We start from the raw sequence: 25784 nt of genomic DNA on the forward strand, positions 1-25784 counted from the left end.
TAATGGTCTACTGTAATAACAGTTACATGAATGTGGCTTTTGTCTTCCTTTCTCTTTAAATATTTTATTGTACTTTTACTTTTTTCTTTTCTTGTAGTACAGGGGATTCAACCCAAGCCTTTTATCCTGCACTAGCTCTGCAGCTAACTTCTTATTTTGAGACAGGGTCTTCCTAAGTCTCTAAGTTGCCCAGAGTGCAACTTAGGCCTGTGCCACCAGACTTTCACATTCGCATTTAAGCAAAGCACTTTACAAACCAGGTATGGGGCTGTACCGGTCACGCCAGCACTCTGAGAGGCTGAGACTGGAGAATAGAAATTTCAAGCCCAACCTGGCTAATTTAGCAATTGGGAAGGACACTGTCTCCAATTTTAAAATAAAGATCTAGGGATATAGTTTAGTGTGGAGGTCCTGGGTTTGATCCCCCTGTATGGTGGGGTGGGGGTGGAGGGAGTCACTCTTTCTAGCATCACTCTCTTATTCTTTGGGACCATTACAAAGTAAAATAAGAGTTACTTAAACACGGGGACTACTGTACTGAGACAGTTGATCCGGTGATCAGAATGGCTGCTGGACTGCTGGGTAGGTAGCATAGACCGTGTGGGTATGCTGGGCAGAGGAGGGGTGATTCATGGCCCAGGAAGAATGAAGCAGGGCACTTGGAGGTTTAATTCAGCTACTCAGAATGGTATACAATTTACAACTTTTTGTTCATTTCTGGAATTTTCCATTTACTATTTTCCAACTATGTTAATCTTGGGAAACTGAACCAACACTTGGCACAGACTCACTGCCATACTTTTTGCAAGTAATTTTCCAGCCTACTTTGTATAGTAGAATGGGGGGGGTCCTTCACATTTATTTGTGCATTAAGCTTGAGTATGTGTAATTATTCAACTGTACATACTTTACCTTTTTCCAAAGAATGATTAAAAGCACACAAACCCTATGGTGGAGCATTCCATATAATTTGTGCTCCTATGTATTTCTGTTACATCAGGGAAACATTAATTATATTGCTTATGTCAACTTTGTTGAAAGGATTATATTTTGCCAAATATTTAAAACCTCCTAAAAATTAAATCAACATAAATAAGCAAAATAAGGCTTTATTGTATGGTTGTGAAATTCATGGATATGCACAAAACATAGTGTCTAGTTCTGATTTAACCAAAAAAAGTTGTTTTAAAAAACTGGTTTTGGAAATAGCATATCTCCAAATTTCAATAACTTGAAAATGACAGGGGAAACATGAAAAGGTATATTTGTTTTAGGTAAAAGCAGTTATTTCTGAATATTTTAAGAAGAGATTTTATTTTTAAGTACTATACATATTTTAAACTAAGATAGAAATGAATCACTGTTTTAACTTATTAGATATGAAGGTCATAAAAATTAACTTAGGAATCCTAAAAAAATATCAAAATGGTTTTTTCTTTTCTTATGTAATTCACTGTATATTATTACAATTCTTCCCAGGTAATAATCTAAGTCCTTTGAAAACTTAGAAAACACTGAAATTTCAATACTCAAGCACAAAATAATTATATACAGTTATTGTTTAATCACTGGTCTGGTCTTTGCCCCTGAAGTTATTCAACCTTGATGCTACTGACTTTTTGAAATGGATAATTCTTAGTGGTGGGAGCTGTTTTTATGCATTTTAGGATATTGAATAGGATCTCAGTGAGTTGTAGGCAAGCACCCCACCCCAAATGACAACTGAAACTGTTCCAGACATTGTCAAATGCTCTCTAGGGGAAACACAATGCCCCCCCAATCGCTCAGTGCATCAAGAATGGTGGCTCTTGGAAACCCTAAGTGCACACATGTCCTGGCTCCTGTTGCTTTCATCCAAGTTCTCCCATTAACTCACAAGGCCCCAAACAAAGTGGCCCTGGCTGTCTCTGTCCTTGCCACCTCAGGCACACACTGCCTCAGGCCTGATCCCTGCTTTGTCCCCTGGAGCCCCTCCTGCAGACCTCCTGCCAAGCCACTGTCCCTCCTGCCACAGGCTGTCCCTGAGCAGCCTCTCTGCACCGCCACTCCCTCTGGCACTTCCGATCTCCAATCTTTTTGTTTTGGCCACAACACTTATAAACTTATCATAGTATACAACTGACTTATTGTACATATTGTTTATTTCATTTTTCCCTATTACAACAAAGGCAAGAATTCTATATTTTTTGCCTTTTGTGTTCACTGCTAATTCCCCAGACTATAACAGAGCCTGGCACACAGTAGTTTGCCCCACAATGTTTGTTGAATGAAAGAATGCATAAATTAAAATTCTCATATTTTCTCATAAATACAGTAACTCAATAACTCAGTTTTGTCATTGAGTCACAAATGACATATAATTAGCCCATCCATTATAAATTTGCAGAGGGTGAGTCGGTATGTTGCTCTTTTGTTCATTTGAAATTGTTAGTTTCTGTTTATTGGATGCCATCGCTGGGGACTTTTCTTTGTGTGAGTACTACTTCAGTAACAAGTCCACTTGACAGAAGCATGCTTCTACTGAGGTAAGCAGAGAAAAGTATTTATTGACAAGATGTGGGGTAGATATGATGGATCTGAAGAGCCAAGTTCAGAAAATTCTCAGGGTTGAAGGGAGCTGTTGTCAAAACCGTGTCACAGAACTGGTTTCCCAAAACATCATCGAGTGGCAGCTATACAGCAGAAGCCCCAGCTTGTGTGGCTAGTACCACTGTACCCAGACCCTGGACACACTCACTGTCATCCTTGCAGTCATTTCTGCTGTTACAGAAAGCAAACATTGTCATTGTAACTTCTGCCAACTCCTTTGGCTTGCTGTTTCTTGTCTAAGAGCTCAGAGGGGTTTCTGGGTTGGCTTTAGTCTCAGTCCAGTCCTGCCTGCCTGTGTCCTACCTGCTGAAAGCCTAGGAAGGCAACATCTCATCCAGTGGGAAATAAGTTCTGTTCCCACCAAGACTCATTAATTTGAGGAGTTTTTTAATTATGGGGAGAAAGGTTAGAAGGTGCTGAGCAGCCAGGGATTTAGCTCAGTGGTTCGGTGGCCTGCCTTGCAAGCGCAAGGACCGGAGTTCAATCCCCGGTACCAAAATAAAAAGAAGGTGCTGAGCATCCAAAGACATATGACAAGTGTTTTCCAAATTGTGTTACATGATGTTTAAAAAAATGAAAACCAAAAGAATAATCCTAATATTTGTATTAATTATACAATAAGAGCACTAGAACAGAGCAGGTACTTAATAAATGAATGTTGAACTGAGCACTCTGTTGTAGGTATGGTTCTGTCATTAACCAGCTGACAACTGCTAACCAGCAGTTAGCAAGTCACATAGTCTCTGTACATCCATGTTCCCTGTTACACCACACAGAGTATTTATTCTTCATGAGTACTTCAAGAGTTGTCACAAAAAAGAGATGAGCTGGAATATATGAAGTGCTAATCAAGGAAACTCACATGCAGTAATCACGGGGTAAATATTAAGATCCATTTCCTACTCATTTTCTAAGTTTATTTTTTCCCAGAACTATATATATGTGCCTATGACAATAATTTAATTAGCTACCTCTACAAGTTATCGAGAGTTCCAGATACTTTGGCCGCATCTTTTACTCCTCAGATGCAACAACTTTCAGCTCTTTTAAATGATGTTTTATTTATTAGCATTTCTCCAGATCACATGCTGGCATTACTACTCCTTCTTATTTTTTTCTCTCTCAGACAATAGCTATTTTGTTCCTACTAAGGAAGATGAGGATTTAGCTCTTTCTCTTTCCTGTCCCCACTTCTGCCACACACATGCATAATTTTCATTCCTGAGTCTCCTGATGTGGTCGAATTGTAATTTGAGTTAAATCAATATGTGCCTATTATATTGTTATGAGAAAGTATGCTTTTCGAATCTAAGCTATGTATTATACCCTATTTTTCTTTATTGTACTTGCTCTAATCCCTTGCAGTTTATATTTGTTTGATTTTTTTATTTGATTTTTCTTGTGTGCTGAATTGTGTGTCCCACCCCAAATTTATATGTGGAAGTCCTAATCCATAGTACCTCAGAATTGGATTTTATTTGGAGATAGGGCATTTTAAGAAGTAACTGTGTTTAAGTGGGGTAATTAAGGTGGGCCCTAATTCATATTAGTGGTGTCTATATAAAAAGGAGAGATTAAGACAGAGAGAGACATCAGCCATGTGTACAATACAGGGAGAAGGTTGTATAAGTGGCCAAATAGAGGCCTCAGAAGGAAACCCAGTCCCATCCACACGTTGATCTCGCTCGGCCTTCAGATCTCTAGAACTGTGAGGAAAACTTTCTGAGGTGTGAGCCATCCTTTCTTAGTACTTTTTTATGGCAGTCTTAGCAAACTAGTAGCCTTTTAAACTACTATTATCACTTATTCCATGTGAACTCTGTCAATTGACCAAACTTACTTAATACATTCAGTTGTTTTCATGTCCATGAAGAAACCTGCCCAGGCCTCCCTCCCTTGCTCTAGTCTTGTGAGTCCGTGCACAGCTCGGTTCACTGCCCCTCTCCTTTTCCCCTCTCCTGTTTCTTGTGCTGCACATCTTTCTTTTCTCTAACATTCATTCTCCAGTTGCTTCCAGAGAAAGGTTGCAGGTGGTAAACTGTTTAAGACTGTGCCAACTTATAATTATGTGTATTCAGTTTTCATATTTGACCCAATACTTGGACTTGATTGACAGAATCTGGGTTAGGGATAAGGCACTTCTCCACTGTTGTCTGTTTTCAATATAATTTTTAAAGAGTGTGAAGTTGTTCTAAGGCCTGTTCCTTACATAAGGGGGGGGTGTCTGTGTGTGTATGCTCATGAGAGTATATTTCTTCTAAGTAGAGGCCTATACAATCTTCTGTTTGCCTTCAGTATTCTGAGGTTTCACAACAATGTACAGTAGTCTGTGTCTATTTTCACTCATTGCATTAAATTTGGGGAGATTTTAATCTGGAAATTCATTTCTCCCAAATTGGGGGAATTTTCCTTGGAGGTATTTTCATTTCTCCCTCTTCTGTGTCCACTGTTCTCTCTTCCTGGTACTTCTGTGTGTATGTTGAGCTACTTAAATGGTCTTAAAATTTTTCTCTCCTTTTCTTATTTTCTAGTCTTTATCATTTCACTCCTCTTTCTGGGCAACTTCCTCAACTTTGTCTTCTAACTCTGCTATTATGTTCCTAATGTCTGCCTCCAACTTTATCATTTTCAAGGGCTCTTTTCTTCTCTAAATGTTTATTTATGTATTATTTTTAAATAAGTTAGTAAAATTATATATTTTATAATATTCTACATTAAAATATATTTCTGTAAATCTTATTTCCATTTTTTAAAAAATCCTTCTTATGTCAGAATTTTGCCTCGAATACTCTCAACTAACTGGTTAACTTTTAGGTAATTATGTACTGTTATATTTAAAAAATATATTAACAGTTTCATTGAGGCATAACTGACACACAAAAAACTGTGTATGTTCAATACATATGACTTGATGAGTGTGAACATACAAATATACCCACTAAGCCATCACCACGACCAAGATAATACACATATTCTTCACTTTACAAGACTCCTAGTGCTCTGTCGTGTTGTTTCTGTTTATTTTTGTGGTAAGAGAATATGAGATTTATCTTCTTAACAAATTTTAAGATGTATTCATCTTTTATAGCTGAGACTTCCTAACCATTGACTAGCAACTCCATAGCTCTTCCCCTCTCTAGTAGACTATGGTAACCACCATTCTCCTCTCTGCCTTTATGAGTTTCACCATTTCAGATGTCTCACACATGGAATCGTGTGGTATTTGTCTTTCAAGGACTGGCTTCTTTCACTTAGTGTAATCTCTTCCAGGTTCAGTTGTGGTGTCACAGCTATAGGACTTCCATTTATCTTTTTTAAGTTGGAATAATATTCCATTCTGTGTAAATGCCAGATTTTCCCTTCACTGGACATTTAGGTTGTTTCTACTCCTTGGCGATTTTTCATAATGTTATAATGAATATGGGAGGGCAGACAACTCTTTGAGATCCTGGTTTCAATTCTTGTAGATAAATACTCAGAAGTGGGATTGCTGGATCACATAGTAGTTCTGTTTTTAATATTTTTAGGAACTTCCTTCCATATGTCTTCTCTAGCGGCTGCACCATTTTACCTTTTCCCCAATAGTTTACAAGCATTCTAATTTCTCCAAATCCTTGTCGACACTTTTTTTTTTTTGGTGATAACTATCTGTAAAGGTGTGAGGTGATTAAAATATATTTTTATATTACATTTTTCTGGTTTCAAAGATAAAAATATTCTCTCAAATTTCATCAAGCCTAATAATGATGGTGTTACTGCTGCATACACACACACACACACACACACACACACACACACACATCTTATTTGCATTTGTCAGAATTTTGCCTCAAATGTCATTGACTGAAGGGTTGCCTCTAAGATGAAAATTTAAGATGTTGAGCATATGTGGTTGAGGCTGCTCAATTGTGAGCTTCACTGTAGTTTTGTCTGGCAGGGAAGATTTTGGGGGAAGCCCTGGCATTACTTTGTCCTTTTCTTGCCTCCTGATGGTGAGAGTCCCCCAAAAAGCCTTTCCATTTTCCTACTAGAAGGGTCAAGGCTTGAGTGCAGCACTCTGAGAGCCAAGCTGGGCAAAGATGAAAGATCATTTCCAACATTGGGGGTGTACATACTCTCTTAATCCCTGTTTTTGGTATAGTCTCTCTACCTTCAACTCAACCTCATGTCTAACTGTACAGCAGCTCTTCTGTTCTGAGATATGTAACTTCTGTCTTTCTGTGTGATAGGAGATACTCTGTTGCCTTGTAGAACACTGATAATCTTCTCTAAGAGTGGAACTGCTTCTTAAACAGTTTTCCGTAATGTTTATTTAATTCTCTCCTCCTCTTTTACTCACAATTATTTAGTCCTTTTAGTACATTATGGTATATAGAAGGTTGTTTTCTGATTAGAATTTGACTTTCTTATGTCTATTAATTCTATTACCTCCTGACAGTTTGCTTTCCAGCTTCCAAAATTATATTTATTTTGTCTCATTTCCTGTTGTTTGTGCTTCTTAAAATGTTTTGAAAGAATTTACTGTCATTTTAAATGAATTTTTGATGAAATAAAATTGTGCATGTATAATCTGTATCTTTAATTATGGTATTTTCTTTATCTACATAATCATATATATATACATCACATATAACTTTACTAATATTATTTTAATTTGAAAACCATATTGTATAGTATTACAGAATACTATTGATATTTTGATATAAGTATACAATGTGGAATGATTGAATCAAGCTAATTAACATATCCATCACCTCAGTTTTATTTTTTATGGTGAGAAAGTTACTATTATTTTGAAATATGCATAATTATTAACAGTTGTCACACTGCTGTGCAATAGGACTCAAAATTTATTCCACTTTTTTATAGCAGCACAATTCATAATATATAAATCTTAGAAGTGGCCTATATGTCCATTAACAGATAAATAGTTAAAGAAAATGTGGTTTGTTTATACACAATGGAGTACTGCTCTAACATAAAGAAGAATAAATGAGTTATTTGTAGGAAAATGGATGCACTTTAAGATTATAAAGTTAAGTGAAATTAATCAGAATCAGACACATAAATTTAAATATTGTATGGTTTCTCTTATATGAGAAATCCAAAATATAAATAAAGAGGGAAAAAAGAATAGATTAAAGAAAAAACAAACTATTCCATTTATTTCTCTGAAACTTTGTAACCTTTGATCAACTCTGCATTTTCTCCTTTCCCCATCCTACCAGCCCCTGGCTACAATGTTTCTACTGTCTGAATTCAACTCTTTTTCAGTTCCCTGTACTTAACACAACGTCATCCAGGTTTCTCCATGTTGCTGAAAAGACAAGATTCTCTCCTTTTCAAAGACTGCATAGTATTCCACGTGTGCGTGTGTGTGGACATTTTCCTAATCTAGTCATCTACTGATGGACATTACATTGATTCCATATCTTGGCTATTGTGGGGAATGCCACAATCAACATAGGAGTGTGAATACCCTTTTGACATTTATTTCAATACCTGGATTTATATTCAGAAGCAGGATTAGAAGATCATATGTTAATTCTATTTTTATTGTATTGAGGAAATCCCATACCATTTCCATAATGGCTATACTAATTTATTTTCCCACCAATATTATACAAGAATTTCCTTTCCTGTTTGCTCTGTATATTCACCAATACTGTACTTATCTTTAATATTTTTGTTAAAGCCATTCTGACATGTATGAGTTGAAATATCATCCTGATTTTAATTGGCATTTCTTTAGTGATCAGTAATGGGTGAGCATTTTTACATGTATCAGTTGCTCATTTGTATGTTCTTATTTTGAAATATGTTTGTTCAGGTCCCTTGTCCACTTTTTTAAAGTTTACTGGTACTTTTAAAGTATATGGTACAGTTACATTTATCATTGGGGTCTTGTACCTTTACATGACAGATCTTAGTTCTCATTTTTTCCCCATACCTCTGCGCTCCCTTCACCCCTTGCCCCTCCCCTATTTACAAAGACTTTGTTTCCAATTTTTCCTTTTCTCATATTTTTTTCTTTTCCCTTATTTCCTTTCCCCTACCCTTCCTACTTTCCCTACACTTTTAGCCCTTTTCTTCCTATTTCACATTGTCAGTTATACAATTTGGATCTTATGTATACTTTTAGTTTTTCACAGCAAAGAAACTATTCCGTATTACACATGTATGTCTTGTTTATTTCACTTAAGAGTATGGCCTCAATATGCATCCATTTTCCTATGTATGACTTTAGTTTCTCATTCTTTATGACTGAGTAGTATTCCATTGTATAGAAAAACTACATAGTCTTTATCCAATCTCCAATTGATGGGCAACTGGGCTGTTTCCAGGTTTTAGCTATTACAAACTGTGCCTCTATAAATGTGGGTGTTCATATATCACTGTGGTATGATTTTTAAAATTATTTTGGAAAGATATCTAGCAAAGGGATCACTGGGTCAAGTGGAACCTCTAGTCCTAGTTTATGGCATCTCCATATTGATTTCCACAGTAGTTGCACCAGTCTGCACTCCCACCAACAATGGAGAAGTTTTCCTTTCTCCCCACAATCCAGCCAGCTTTTATTATTGGTCGATTTCTAGATAGTAGCCATTCTTTCTAGGATAAGGTAGAATCTCAGTGTTGTTTTCATCTTCATCTCCTGAATAACCAGTGATGTTGAACATTTTTTCATATATTTATTTGCTGCTTTACTTCTTTGTCTGAGAAATGTCTGTTCATTCCAGATGCTCACTTTAGAATTGGGTCTTTATATTTGGGGGGGCTGGTTGTTTTGAGTGCTTTATATATTTTAGATAATAGTCCTTTGTCTGAGGAGCAGCTGGTAAAAAGTTTTTCCCACATTGTAGATTGTCTCTTAGTTCTGTTGATGGTTTCTTTTGCAGTGCCGAAGCTTTTTAATAAGATGAGATCCCAGTTGTTGATTCTTTGTGCTAGTTCCCATGCTACTGAGGATTTGTTCATAACATATTTTCCTATGCCAATGTCTTCAAGAGTTCTGCCTAACTTATCTTCCAGCAAGTTTAGTGTTTCTGTTTTAATATTTAGATCTTTAATCTACTTGGATTTTAGTTTAGTGCCTGGTGAAAGATATAGGTCTAGTTTTAATCCTTGGTTGAAATCCAGTTTTCCCAACACAATTTATTAAAGAAGCTGTCTTTTGTCCACTGAGGATGGTTGGCTCCTTTTTCAAAGATGAGGTAGCTGAGTACATCTGGAGTTGTTTCTGTATCTTCCAGTCTATTCCACTGATCCTCAGGTCTTTTCCTTTGCCAGTACCATGCTTTTTATCACAGTAGATTTGTAATATAGTTTCAAATTGTGGATTGTGATGCCCCCTGCCATGTCTCTGTTGTCTAGAATTTCTTTTGCTATTCTAGGTCTCTTCATGTTCCAAATGAATTTTTTTATTATTTTCTCTAGTTCTGTGAAATATAATGTTGGAATTTCAATCAGGATTGCATTGGATCTGTACAGCAGTTTTGGTAGTATGGTCATTTTCACTATGTTGATTCTTCCTACCCAGGAGCCGGGGATATCTTTCCATTTTTTTATATCCTCATGGATCTCTTCTCAGAGTGCTGTAGTTTTCAGTGTAGAGATCTTTTGCTTCTTTCATTAGACTGATTCCTAGATACTTCATTTTTTTTCATGCTATTGTGAAAGAAATTGTTTCCCTAATTTCTCTCTCAGTGAGCCTGTTATTTGTGTACAAGAAGGCTATTGATTTTTTAGTGTTGATCTTGTATCCAGCTACTCTGCTGAAAGTGTTACATCTAGAAGCCTTTTGGCAGAGTTTTTTTTGGGGTCTTCGAAGTAGAGTATTATATCATCAGCAAATAATGACAGTTTAACTTCTTCCTTTTCTATTTTTATTGCTTTAATTTCTTTCTCATGTCTAATTGCTGTGGCTAATGTTTCCAGAACTATAATGAACAGGAGTGGTGATAATGGACATCCTTGTCTTGTTCCTGATTTTAACATGAAGGTTTTCAGGTTTTGGCCATTTAATATGATGTTGGCTTTTCACAGATAGCCTTTATAAAGTTGAGATAAAGGCTATCTATTCCAATTTTCTGCAGGGTTTTTATCATGAATGGGTGTTGAATTTTATCAAATTCTTTTTCTGCATCTATTGAGAGGATCATTTGGCTTTTGGCCTTGATGCTGTTAATATAGTGCATTACATTTATTGATTTATGTATATTGAACCATCCTTGCATCCCTGGGATAAATCCAACTTGGCCAGGGTGTATGATCTTCTTGATGATCCTTTGTATTCTGTTTGTTAGTATCTTATTGAGGATTTTTACATCTGTGTTCATTAAGGAAATTGGCCTGTAATTCTCTTTTTTGGTTGGGTCTTTCCCTCATTTTAGAATCAAATTAATACTTGCTTTCAGGAATGAATTTGGAAGTATTGCTTCCCTTTCAATTTCATTGAAAAGTTTAGAGTAGTGGCAGTAGTTCTTCTCTAAATGTCTTGTGGAATTCAGCAGTGAATCTATCAGGACCTGGGCTTTTATTCATTAGTAAACTTTATGTTTTCAATTTCACTGATTGTAATTGGGGTGCTTAGAATTTTTTTTATCTTCAGTCAACTTTGGTAATTCACAAGTATTAAGAAATCTGTCCATTTCTTCTGTTTTCCATTTTCTTACAGTACAGGTTCTCAAAGTAGGTATTGATGATCCTCTAGATTTCTGCTGGATCTGTTGTGACTTCACCTTTTTTTGTTCCTAATTGCATGGGTCTGAGCCTTATCTTTCCTTTTTTTGACAAGGTTGGCTAAAGGTTTGTCCATTTTATTCTTTCAAAAAGCGAACTGTTAGATTCATTGATTTTTTTGTATCATTCTCTTAGTTTCCATTGCATTGATTTTTGCTCTAATCTTTATAATTTCCTCCCTTGTAAGAGCTTTGGGTTTTTCTTGCTCTTCCTTTTCTAGGAGCCTAAGATTCATCATTAGGTTGTTTATTTGAGTTTGCTCTGTTTTCCTAGTGTGGGCATTCACTGCTATGAATTTTCCATGTGGAGCTGATTTCATTTTGTCCCATAGATTCCTGTACATTGCATTAGCATTATCATTTATTTCTAAAAACTGACTAATTTCTTCTTTAATTTCCTCTATGAGCCATTGATTCTTCAGGAGAGTGTTGTTCAATTTCCATGTGTTTGTGGATTTCTTATGGTTTCTTATACTATTGATCTCCAACTTACTTGAACTATTGCCTGATAATATACATAGGATAACGTTGATTCCTTTGCATTTATTTAAACATGTTCCATGAGCTAGTATGTGGTCTATTTTGGAAACTAACCTAAGTGCAGCCAAAAAATGTATATTCTGATTTTGTGGGGCGGAACGCTCTGTAAACGTCTATTAAGTCCATTCATTCAAAAGCTTGGCTCAGTTCTAGTATTTTGTTGTTGATTTTTTGTCTAGATTGTCTATTTGAGATAGTGGGGTATTTAAGTCCCCCACTACAATTGTATTAGTGCTTATTTGTTTTTTTGTGTCCCTTAATATTTGTTTTATATAGTTGGGGCATTAATATTTGGTGCATATATATTTATGATTGTCATCTTTTCCTCTTGGATTGTTTCCTTTACAAGAACGTAGTGGCCTTCTTTGTCTCTCTTAATCAGTTTTGGCTTGAAATTTACTTTATCTACAAATAAGATAGCTACCCCTGCTTTTTTCTGGTCTCCTGTCACATGGAGAACTGTTTTCCATCCTTTCACTTTCATTCTATGAGTTTCTTTTTGAACTAGGTCTTTTTCTTGTATTTACAACATAGTGTTGGATTTTGCTTCTTAATCCATTTCTTCTGATTGGTGAATTGAGGCCAGTGGTATTGATGGATATAATTGATACATATTGACTTATCATTATCATGTAATTGTCCTGTTTTTGGCTCTTTTTAATTTTTCCCCCCTCCCTTTAGTTTCTTGCCTTGCCTAATTGATTTGCTGTGTTGGGCCTCATGGTGCTCTGACCTTCATTGTCTTTTTCTAGATATTGTTTAGAATTGTTTGGAGTGCTGCTTTGGTATTCATGAAGTTTCTCAAGTGTTGTTTGTCATGGAAGTATCTTATATCCCCAGCCATTTTAAAAGAGAGCTTTGCGGGATACATCAGTGTAGGTTGAAGCTTGTTTTCTCTTAGGACTTGTAATGTCTATCGCTTCTCAGCCTTTTGGTTAAGATCAAGTGTAGGAGATGGAATACATCACTCCAGGCTCTCCTTGGTCAGAGGGTTTGTGTTGAAAAGTCTGCTGTGACTCTGATGGTCTTCCCTTTGTATGTGATTTTATTTCTTTTCTCTAACTACTTGTAGTATTTTGTTCTGTTGGGTGTCTGGGATCTTGACTATTATATGTCTAGGTGTAGTTTTTTTTAATCATGGCCAGTTGGAGAGTCCTATATGCCTCACTTATCTGTATGTCAAATTCTTCCCCTCTGTTTGGGAAATTTTCTGTCATTAATTCTGTGAACAGCTTTTTTAAGTTATTTGTTTGGTTTTTTTCCTGCTACTCCATGGATTCCTATCAGTCTTATGTTACTATTCTTTGCATCATCTAGGAGTTGTTGTATCAATTTCTCATGATCTCTTACTGTTTTAAGAGATCTCTTTTCACAGTCACTGCAGTCCTATCTTCTGTATCTGAAATTCTATCTTCACATTCATTCATCCTGCTGTGAATGCTTTTGGCAGTGTTTTTAATCTCCTGGATATCTGTTTGAATCTGTGTCATGGATTCAATTTCTCTCCCACATTGAGCATTCATAGTTTCCATTTCTTTCCTATGCTGGACATTCATGGCTTCTATCACGGTCCTGAGCTCATCTATTTTTTTTTTTTCTTTTTGGTCAGTTTCTGTTCTAGAGTCTCTAATCATGTATTTCATTGTTCTTACCATCTCTGTAGTTAGTTATCTGGGAAATTATTTTTGTTTTGAATTTTTCTAGAGCCTAACTAATCTTTTTTGTTACTTCCTGTGCTATGAGTTCAGGGTGTCCTGGTGGTTGATTGTCAGACATTTCCACCTCATTTTCCCTAGAATTTGCCATTGGTGAACTGGAAGTCTGACTTTGTGCCTTGCTTAAGTGTTTTCTCATTTTTATTTTTGTTGTTAGGCTGTCCTTGGTTTAATTCCTGAGTTAGTACTTTGATCTTCCTGATATAGCTTCTCTTAAGGTTTTGAGTCTCTTATGACTCAGAGACACCCTCATTTTCATAATATCAGAAAGGACAATTCATTAAATCAATCACAACCCTTTAGCCCAATTGATACAATCAGCAACACAATAGCATCAAGCAAAGATTAGAAATTGACCATTTGTGGTAGTTATTAAACTATCACCTTTAACCATGTGAATTAAATCAAAATTGAGGACCAGCCCAAAATATGTTTATAGTGAGTAAACTTTTCAATATAACAGCTTCACCCTTCAGGATGGGGACTTAGAAGGAGTTGGGAGGAGAGGAATAAATAGGTAGAAGAATAGCAGAAGGCTTCAAGTGAAGCCAGAGGACACAGGATGTTCACACAAACTCTAGGAAACTGTTGAAGACAAGGGAAAGACAGTCCAAGAACAAAGACAAGAACAGAAGAAGTTAATAGTAATAGGGAAGTTATAAATTATACTCACTTTCCTTTGAAACTAATGACACATGAGTGAAGGAAAAAGAAAGAAGAAAAGAAAAAGAAAGCAAAAATCCCAATTAGGGTAGAACAGGAACAAAAAAGGAGATGAAGAATAGCATGGGGGAGCAAGAGACTGAGTGGGAAAAAGAAGAGAGAAAAAAGGAATAATTTGCAGAATTAGAAAAAATAAAATTTTAAATTTTAAAATATGAGAAAAAGAAAAAATTTTTGAAGAGCTTCTTTCAGGGTATAGCTATCTCTGTTGTCACAATAGACAGTGTGGGCAGCATTGTGCAGAAATAAGTTAATTAGTCTCAGGTAGCCAATGGCAGGGCCCTGAGAGTCAGGCTGAATTCTGGCTGCAAGACCCAACTTGAGCTCCCTGACCTCCTAAAGGGTTAAACTCTGCAAGGTTCTACTACAGGTTCCCACTGTCCTTCCCCAAAGATAATCCAAGTTCTGATGGAAGGTGGTGATCCTTCCAACTTACCAACTACAGAGTTCTGATGTTCCTTTATTGCAATTATTCACTTACATTCTATCTTCTGGAGCTCAGTAAAATGGCCTTTATGACCACCTGTGCCTCTGCAGTGTGGATCCAGGTTCCAGCACAACCAGGAGGCCCAAGACCATGGGGTGGGGGTAGGAATGCTGCAGAGGCACCCTCACTAGTATGCTCCAATGAAGGCCCAGGGCACTAGCAAGCTCACTGTGCAGCTGGGCGGTCCTAATTGGTCTTTGTCCACTTTTAAGTTAGGTTGATTTCTTGCTATAAAGTTTTTTTTGTTCCTTATATATTTTATATTAATTCTTTATCAGATATATGGTTTGCAAACATTTTCTCCTATCCTGTGCTTTGTCTCTTTATTTTGTTAATTATTTATTTTGCTGTACAGAAGCCTTTTAGTGTGATACCATCTTATTTATCTATTTTTTTCCTTTTGCTTCCTATACTTTCAGGATTACAGCCAAAAATTTTGCCTAGATCAACGTCATGTGGTTTATCCTCTATATTTTCTTCTAGAAGCTTCAGTTTCAGGTCTTGGTATTTTTAAGTCTTTAACCAATTTTGAGGGTTTGTTTTTTTGTAGATGATGTGAAATGAGTATCATATTTAATAAATAGCCAGTTTTCCTATCACCATTTATTAAAGAGACTGTCTTTTCACCATGTGTTCTGGTACCTTTGTCAAAAGTCGATTGACCATAAATATTTGTATTTATTTCTGGGCATTCTAGCTTGTTGCATTGTTTGGGATGTCTGTTTTTGTGCCAGTGCTGTTCTGTGTTAATTACATTTGCTTCGTGTAATATATTTGGAAATCAAGGACTGTGATCCCTCAAGCTTTATTCTTTTTGCTGAAACCATTTTGGCTGTTAGGGGTCCTTTGCATCTCTACTTAGACTTACGTTTTTTTCCCTATTTCTATAAATATGGCATTGGAATTTTGATAGGAATTACATTGAATCTATAGATTACTTTGGATAGTATGGACATTTTCACAATATTAACCCTTCAAGTCATGAACAAGTACTGTGTTTTATGCAATTTCATCAGTATTTTCTAGTGTTCGGTATACACTCCTCCTTGGCTAAATTTACATCAAAGTACAGTAATACTTCAATCACAAATGCTTCTACAATCTGTTTGTTTGTGAACAGAAGCATTCAGCAAAGTTTTGTTTCCATTCACAAACTCCACATAAGGTGATGAACACAACTGCAGTCATCTTTCCTACTCTGACACATTGCTGTGGCTTCCTCTAGTCTACATCAGGGTTGCAGATAGACCTGTGCACATTCACTGTGAAGCTTTTTTATGTGCTTATTAGCACATACTGTATAATATGGTATTATTCAGTCTATCATGGCTCCAAAGAAATTGTAAAGCAAGCACTGTGCTAAAAAGGAAGTGCAGAGCAATAATGAATGTAACATTTTGGGCTGGGAACATAGTTCAGTAGTAGATAACACTTGTCTAGCAAGTGCAAGGTCCTGGGTTTAATCCCTGGAACTGCATCAAAATAAAAAATTTTGGAGCCAGCATGATGGCACACCTGTGGTTGCATGGTGGCAGGAGGATCACAATAATGAATGTAACAAGAAAGTGCAGAGCAAGAATGGTATGAAGAAGAAAATTGTAGAAAAGCTCAAGTGTGATATTAGTGTAACTGATCTGGCCTCAGAGTACAAGATGGCAAAGTTGACAATCTCAACTATTTTGAAGAATAAAGATGCCATCAGAAGAGCTGATGTGGCAAAAGGAGTAATGATGTTAACCAAGCAGAGGACACAAGTGCTGGAAGAGGTAGAGAAACTTTTGTCAGCATAGTTGAATGAGAACTAGCTGGCAAGTGATAGCATTAGTGAAGCTTTGATGTGTGAAAAAGCCAGGAAATTGCACAGTGATTTATGTAAGAAAACCCCTCAGTGAGTGCAACAAGTGATGAATTTCAAGCCAGTAGAGGGCAGTTTGATAAATTCTGCAAGAAAAGTGGCAAACACAGGGTGATAAGACAGAGTAAGGGTTCCAGTTCTGACAAGGCCACTGTGGAAGCCAAGAAAGAATTCATGGGGGCCAGGGATTTAGCTCAGCAGTTCGGTGGCCTGCCTTGCAAGTGCAAGGACCTGAGTTCAATCCCTGGTATAAAAAAAAAAGAAAGAAAAAATTCATGGAATTCATGAAGGCAGAAGGATACATTGCTCAACAAGCAATGAAGCGGGATTCTTCTGGAACATGTTGAACAGAACCTATATCATGCAAGAGGAAAAGGTACTAGTGGGACACAAGCCTGTGAAGGACAGATTGACCTTTTTGCTTTGTGCAAGCACAAGCACCAATCTGAAGACAGCCACTACTGGTGCACCATCCACAGACCCCTTATGCATTCAAGGAACAGAATGTGAACAAGACCAGACTGCCTGTCATGTGGAGAGCCAGTGCCAAAGCTTGGTCACAAGGTAATTGTTCATGGAATGGCTGCACAAGGTGTCCACACCCACCATTAAGAAATATCTTTCTAGGCCGGGGATTTAGCTCAGTGGTTCTGCCACCTGCCTTGTAAGCACAAGGACCTGAGTTCGATCCCTGGGACCAAAAAAAAAAATCTTTCTGACAACCAATTGCCTCAAAGTTGCCTTCTTCTGATAGATAATTTCCCAGCACACCCTCCAGCCTTGTTGGATAATATGGACACTGTCTTAGTTACTTTTCTCATTTCTAAGACAAAATATCCAACAATCAAAGTTAAAGGAGAGTTATTTAGCTCACAGTTTGTAGAGGTTTCAGTTCATAGTTGACTGGCTCCAAGGCAGAGGGGTATCACAGAAACAGTCCATAGAAAAGCAGGGCAGGCAGAAGACAATAAGCAGCAAGCAATAAGCAATGGCCCTTTTTCTATCCCTTGTATCTTACCCAAGATACATAGCACTCACACTCAAGGTGGGGTACACTTACTCCTACATTGTGCCTTTAATCAATCTCAGTATCACATCATTGATCCTAGTAGCAAATACCCTAAACCCAGCCACCTCTGAAAAGCCCTACCTATGACCGCATGAGGAATGGGTGGGAGGGCATTTAGACACGAGACATAAACATGTACTGAGTATAATTTCATGAAAGTCGAATCCCCCCACAACATGACACCTCTTCTGCAGCCCATGGACCAGAAAGTGATCTGCAACTTCAAAAAGCTGTACAGAAAGGCGCTCTTCACCAGTGTTTTCATGTGATGGAAGAGATATCCTTCACTCTGAAAGAGTTGTTAAAGAAACTTTTCAATGTCCTCCACAGCATCGACCACTAAGAAAGCCTGCAAAGATGTCCCATACCGAACCTTAAATTCACCCTGGAGGAAGGTGTGGCCAGACTGTGTTCCTGAATGTGACTTTGAAGGGTCTGATGTACAGGTAGTGAAGGAGACTGTATCCATGGGCAAGTGTATGTGTCTGGATGTCGATGGCGCAGATATAGAGTTCACTGATACTACAAGGAGGAGCCGATGGCGGAAGAAGTTGCTGAACTCTAGAGTTCAGCTCTTGAGGTGCCTGTTGAGGAGCATGCCACTGAGGAAGAGGAACACAAGGAGGAGGTTAGCAGTGATGTGATAAAATCCATTATGGAGAATAATTGCCAGGAATTCTTTTGAGAGGCATCACCCCAATGTTACCATAACAGAGTGCTGAATCTGATGAATGATAGTAAGTGTCTCATTTCTGGAGGGTTATGCAGTGCAGGAGAAAACAAATGATATTAGGCAGATTTTTCATCAAAATTGACCCTGTTTCTATGAGACAAAGAGAGAAAACCCATAAAGGAGATCTCCCTGATATCCTTATGGAGGGGACTCTCCCTCTAAACAATAACCTCCTCCCCACCCATGTTCCTGTCCTCCATGCCAGACATTTCCTCAAGCAAGGTTAATGTTCTCTTTTCATACTATACTGTACTTCATTTCGTATTTTTTGTGGTTTAAAAAATACATATGGCTCAGATGGATTAACTTTATTTACATCAAACCTTATGGAAAAATTTGATTTGGTTTGTGACCAAAATCCATTTGAGGCCATGTTGGTAGGGGTCAAAACAGATTAACCTTATTTACATTGAACCATATGGGGAAATTTAATTTGGTTTACAACCAATTCGGTTCACAACCAGAGTCATGGAACTAATTAAATTTATGAACCAAGGGGCCACTGCATATTTGGTTATTATTGCTATTATAAATAGGATTGTTTTCTTAATTTCCTTTTTGGATAGTTGTTGTTAATACATAGAAATTCAACTATTTTTTGTATGTTGACTTTATGTCTTATAACTTTACTAAATCTTTTTATCAGTTGTGACAGTTGTTTGGTTTGGTTCGGTTTACTTTGGTTTGGTTGTTGTTGCTGGCTTCTTGGTTGATTTTGTTACTTTTGCAGTACTAGGGATTAATTCCAGAGCTTTCACACTGCCCAGGCTATTTTTCTTCTTTTTTTTTTTTAAAAAACAAGATCTTACTAAGTTACTAAATTGCCCAAGCTGGACTCAAATGTGATAGTCCACTTGCCTCAGCCTCCCAGAGTGATAAGATTACAGGCATGTGCCACCATGCCCAGCTTAAATTTTTAAATAGTTCCCCAAGGTCATCATGATCTGGCTTTGTCTCTTTCCTCTTGTCCCCTCCTCACCTTGGTTAACAGTGCACTCTTAACATATCACTAATCATGATCCCAGTAGGTCAATGCTCATGGGAAAACTATGATTGTATAGCCAAGATGAAACTGTCAAGTTTAGTAATGTTCTTCTTGTGTTGATGAGTAATGTAAGAGAAATTAGCCTCAGCCAATTAATTATGTTCTATTTGTGGGTGGCTAGCAGATAACTGGAAAAGAAGAGAAAAAAAAGGTCATGATTTCCACTGGTCTTCTTTTCCTACACTGGTGTCAAACATGGTTATTATTAGAGTAGGGAGTGGTGAGAGGAGAAACAGAAAGTACTGAGTTGCTGCCAGGAGACCAAGAGGAAAGCTAAAAAGGCACAGGAACCCAGTGGAGACTCTTCCCTTCTTGCTCTAAATAATTTTTCCTACCTTGGGAAAATATGGCTCTTCCCACACCTTAATGAAAGCCATGGTAAAAGTTATTGGTGGTTCTGCTGAGTGAATGCAGGCATGATTTGGTGCAGATGAGTCTGTGAAATGATGAAGTGACTAGTATGCACACCCTGTATAGCATCATGATCTGTGAATGTTAGCAATGTAAAAAGAAATTAAAATTTACCAAAGAAATCAGTATTCAAGCTTTGGATACAATCTAAAATGGCATTTATGGGGTAGGAGGGAGTTATGAGTAAAATTTCCAATAAACCCTGTCAGATGGGCTGGCATCTATTTAACCAAATCTTCTCTGTGATAAAAATATTTCTATTTAGGTAATAATAATAATAATAGTTTCTATGATAAGTTTTAGAAAACAAATTTTAATCATAAGCCCTTTTGTATATATAAGTACTTGACCAGCAACTATTTCATGAGACTCTTCCCTAGCTAGATCCTACATTAAATAATAAAGACAACAATTTTATATTTAACTTTCCTGCCACTCTTACAGCATAGCTACCTGTCTTCTATGGCTTTACCATGTCTCATATTTCAAACAGAAATGTGAAATTTTATCAAGGTGATAGAGTTAATGTACTTTTTTTTAATGAGGTTCTCTTTGTGAGGTAATAGAAAGATTCCTGGTGTTGACAGTTCATCTGAGGAATTTTTACAAGTACTTTTGATTATTTGTAGTTTATACACACTGAATTTTAAATCAATTCATGAAAGTAAGATGCAGCTTTGCCATATTGTTAGGAGAGAGGGAAGTCAAAAGGATAAAATACTGGAAAAATATAGTCTCTTAAGAAGACACAAGACTCAGGTGATCTAGTGATTGATTGTATAAGTCAAATGGAGAAGTAGGAAAGAAAATGAAGGTTCATGAACACAGGGGATGTCACAAAATGTCTTGAGAAAAATGATTATCTGCAAAGTAACAGAAATAACTGGGCTATTTTGTGTCTTGTCCTTAAGTTGCGGTTGGTGGCTGGTTGAGCTATTAGCACCAGTCCTGATTGGTAGCATCGCCTCCTTTGATTTGGCTAAATGGAGATTTGTGGGCTAGAAGGGTAGTGAAATAGAAATAAAGAGATGGTTTATGGACTGGGCAAATGAGAGTTCAGAATTAGACCATTATTCATGGCTAGGGCACATGGATGTTCAGAGAAACACAAAGGTGGGTCAAAGGAGAGCACAAAGTCAGTCATGAGCCACAGGCGAGTGAAAAGATGGTTTCAGCAAATCTCAAAAATTGTGAAAGTTTACTGCAATGGTCTATTCATGTGTGGTTTGGTTTGTCTTGCTGACCTGGGGCTGATCCTTAAACAATATCAGAAATGTATCAGGAAGAAAGCATGTGTAGGCAAAGGGAAATTGTAGTTCACATAGATGCAGAAATGGCTGCAGAATTATCTGAGAAGAGCCTAGGGACAGTAACGGATGCCAGATTAGTGGCTTTGTGCACCCAGATCAACAAGACTAAATGGAGCAGACTAGGAGAAATACTGCTGCAGCAAAAGGACTAGGCCAGATCCCAGAAGCTTTGAAAATCACATGGAGGAGTTCGGCCGAGATATGGCAAGAGAAGTTTGTTTTAAACTGATTAAAAAGATCCTTTGTAATCACACAAGTTCTCAAAGACAATCCAGATCTAACACATAGCTCAGTCCAAAAGGTCAGAAATAACACCTGCAAAACTCAAATTTCTATTGTCTTCTTAAAACTGTAAGTATATCTGTAACTATTGTAGAAACTATATTATTTGGAACCTCGAATTCTAGTTCTTTGAGGTATCACCATATTGATTTCCATTTGACCCAGCCATCCCTCTGCTGGGTATCTTTCCAAAAGAATTAAAGGAATCATATCACAGTGATTATATAATACCCATGTTTATAGCAGCACAGTTTATAATATCTAAAACTTGGAAACAGCCCATTTGCCCATCAGTTGGAGCCTGGATAAAGAAGATGTGGTTTTGCTATAAAATGGAATACTACTCAACCATAAAAACTGAGAAATTAGATTCATTCATAGGAAAATGGATGCATATTGAGGATATACTCTTAAGTGAAATAAATAAGTCACACATGTATAAATACCAAATAGTTTCCCTGGTGTGAAAAACTATAATTGTACATAAGATCCTAATGGTATGATTGACAGTGTGAAATAGGAAGAAAAGGGCTAAAGGTGAAGGGTAGGGGAAAGGAAATAAGGGAAAAGAAAAAACATGAGAAAATGAAAAAATGGAAATAAAGTGTTTCTTAATAGGGAAGGGAGGAGGGGCTGAGGGAGAGCAGGGACAAGGGGAAAAAATGAGAACCAAGACCTGTCATGTAAAGGTACAAGATCCCAATAATGGATGTAACTGTACTGTATACCTGAAATGTACCAATAAACTCAATGAGAAAAAAAAGAAACTGTATTTTCTAACTTTTATTTTCAGCTCCATGGGATAGCATTTTTAACCAGAAACTATTGTCTGACTGAACTATATCTAAACAACAATGCAATATTCGAGATAGAAGGTATGTTTTAAATTTTCTTTGTTGATTGAATAGATTTTTAGCTAAGTAATAACTTTAAACTATAATAATTGTTAATAACATGCAAAAGTTGGACACAAACTAAATATTGTGTTAGCCAATTTTAACAATACTTTGACAGTAATAAAATATATAGAATATTTATAAATAGACTTAAAATATATTACTAAATATAATTTTTACACACTAAATTCCAGTTTCCATTCTGATTTAACTTCATATGTATGTGCAAAGATCTCTAAGCTGCATTTTTTCAAGCCAGGTCTAAAAATATATAACACTCCATGATCATGAAATGTGAGGAGTACAAAACACAACACTTTTATTTCCTATTATGCATCATGGAATCAAAATGTCAAATTTTTAATATGCATCATAATTTCATGCACCATGAAAGTATGCCCTTGAAAGTATGATATGACTATTGCACCGACTCACCTCACTTTTATGTATGTCTAAAATGTGGGGGAAAGTGCAATATAGAAACAACAAAAATTATATGAATATGTGGTTTCTCATTGTATAAGGAAAGTACTTAACTGAGCAATTTGGAGGAAAGCACTGAATTGGGTGAGTAATGATTCCCTTGATTGGCTTTATAAATCTAAGTTGCAAACACACACCTGTATTACAATACCAAACAAAAGAAGATAGAAAATGACCCCTCCAAACTCAATCCTTATTGTTACAAATAAAAATAATAACAGTGGAAAAATATTCTACTATTCCTATACACTCACATTCCAATCAGTTGCATGAATTCTTGTACTTCTTTGTATGCTTAATAATAATCCACAGTATCATTAATAGGTATTCCTTTCCTCCTATTGCCATACATAATGTAGTCCTTTCTTTTGTTTAGCCTATTGAATTAGCAATAAAAAGTTTATTTTTATTTGTCAATGTTAAAAATAACTAAATAATGAACTGAAAAAATCCTTAAAATCTAATCATTTTTTTTTCTCCTCAGGGCTGCACTGCTTGCCTTCCTTACACATTCTGCTGCTACACCACAATGAGTTAACCAACATCGATGCAACAGTGAAGGAATTAAAGGGAATGCTGAATCTGAAAACCCTAAGTATCAGCTTGCATTTTTATATGACCATAAATTGAAATAGAAATAACACAAGACATTTTTCTTTTTGTGAAATTTAAGATTGGAGGAGCAGTGTTTACAAATGAAATAATAAAACATGTCTACAATTTATTGTTTTTTAAGACATGCTTTTGAAAGAACAGGTAGAAAATAACTGTAAATGATACAGCATAGCAAATGAAAATGACAAAAGTAGAAAGGAGGATTTATATGTTTAAATCTGCTTTTTGTTTTATCTGAAAAGTGAGTTTTAACATTTATTATATGACGCTATTTGTATGAGATGCCCTAAAGAGGCACATCCAAGGAGACAGCAATAATACGGAGAGGTAATTTCAGATAGAGTGGTGTTCTCTTCGGGGCTGGGAGACTAGGGATCTGGGAAGGGCTAATTAAAGAGTGAAGGCTTCTAAAATGGTCTAAAATGTATTATGGTGATAAGTTGTACAACTCAGTGAATATAATAGAAATGAATGGATTGTATATTTTAAATGGCTGAATGGCATGGTATGCAAAGTATACTAATAAAGCAAATTAATAATCAACACAGAAGAAAACGGTTTTATGCTTTTAATTGAGTGAACAGAAAACTTCATTCCCATGCACTGGATTACATCCAGTGCGGAAGTGCCTTCAGTGTCAAGAAGAAATCTGTCTGGAAATGGGTTTAAAAAAATAGATAACATGCCATTCCTCCTCTCGGTAAGTTTATCGTCCTGTAGGGCTGCCAAACATGTACACAACTGCAAATAGGTAAGTGGTTCTAGATGTACCACGGTAGAAGATCCTCAGATCAATGTGTGTGTTTTCAGACTTTGAAATTTATATGTCATGAAATAGATATTATCCCTTTATTCATTTTGACCAAGTCAGTGTTTTGAATATATGTAAAGTTGGTGGGGATTTAGCTCAGTGGTTCCGCAGCCTGCCTCTCAAGCACAAGGTCCTGGGTTTGATCTCCGCTACCCAAAAAGAAAAAAATGAATACATATAAACTAGTGTTGATGGTGAAGTTTTTGATCTGATCAACCTATAGAAAGTAAATTTTTCTTGTATTTTCATTGTTATCAGTAACATCTGCTTTATGGAGGAGAAATAACTCATGCTGATAGGTAGATCCTTTAAATCTAAACATTAAATTCATGCTACATTCATGGCTTCTGTGATTACTTTGGAGAAGTGATGAGGCCACTTCCTGTTTTGCCGCTTTCTGATATTTCATAAGAGACTCAGGATTGGCTTGCATATTTATCTTGCTCTTGTACGTCAAACAAATGCTTCCAGGATTAAAAGTCTAGCTATGCTAGTTCTGGAACTCTTGTCTGCCTTTGTTTTTCTATAACATGGGTTCATAGCTACCTCAGGATAGCTTGAAACACTGAGATTACTCTATTAAACATTTTCCCCCACTTTTTATTAGTGTATATTGGTTATACAGGTTAATGGGCTTCATTGTGGCAGGTTGGCACATGCACATAACATTCTTTAATTATTCCTCCACCATCATCTCCCTCACCTTTGGTTTCACATTTTTGGGGTGGTCTCAGTGTGTATAATGTATTTCTATCATAGTCATACTCTCATATCTCCTCCTCCTCTCCTTCTTCTCTTTAGCACGTCTGATACATGAGCTGCTAAGAAGGATGTATATTCTGTAGCTATTGGATAGAATGTTTTGTAGACATCTGTTAAATCCATTTGATTTGTGGTGTATTTTACCTCTAAGATTTCCTTGTTGATTTTTTTCTTTGGATGAACTATGTATTTGTGAGGTTGGAGTATCGAAGTCACTCACTATTGTTATATTGAAATACACATGTGCTTTATGTTGAGTAGTGTTTGTTTTATGAAGTTGGGTGCACTGATGTTGCACACACATATATATTTACAATTGTTACATCTTCTTGGTAGATTGTTCTTTTTACCAATATATATTATTTTACCAATTCGTGGCTTTCTTTTTTTTTTTTTTTTTTTTTGTGGTACCAGAGATCGAACTCAGGTCCTTGCGCTTGCGAGGCAGGCCACCAAACCACTGAGCTAAATCCCTGGCACATTTGTGGCTTTCTTTCCTTCACCTGACTAATTCTGTCTTGAAGCCAGCTTTGTCAGATATGAGAATAGCTGCTCCTGTTTGCTTTTGGGTTCCATTTGCATGGATTTTTTTTTCTCCATCCTTTTACTTTAAGTCTGTATGTCTGCTAGTGAGGTGTATTTCTTGCAAGCAGCAAAGAGTTGCGTCTTTTAAAATATCCAATCTGCCAATCTGTCTTGTAATTAGATAATTAAGAT

General features: G+C 36.5%; 1 protein-coding gene across 4 annotated transcripts in view; it reads left to right on the forward strand.

Annotated features, from left to right (window-relative positions):
- Positions 1–25784, forward strand: part of Lrrc72 (leucine rich repeat containing 72) — a 65907-nt gene that overhangs the window by 20727 nt on the left and 19396 nt on the right. For all 4 annotated transcript variants that reach the window (XM_010643340.2, XM_010643341.2, XM_019210538.2 and 1 more), the window contains exons 4-5: positions 22294–22375; positions 23364–23474. In XM_010643340.2, the coding sequence (XP_010641642.1) occupies positions 22294–22375; positions 23364–23474 (193 nt within the window). The remainder of the gene's footprint in view (positions 1–22293; positions 22376–23363; positions 23475–25784) is intronic.

The sequence above is a fragment of the Fukomys damarensis genome, unplaced genomic scaffold (assembly GCF_012274545.1).
Source record: "Fukomys damarensis isolate Sample0158 unplaced genomic scaffold, DMR_v1.0_HiC HiC_scaffold_4, whole genome shotgun sequence".
Lineage (NCBI taxonomy): Eukaryota > Metazoa > Chordata > Mammalia > Rodentia > Bathyergidae > Fukomys > Fukomys damarensis.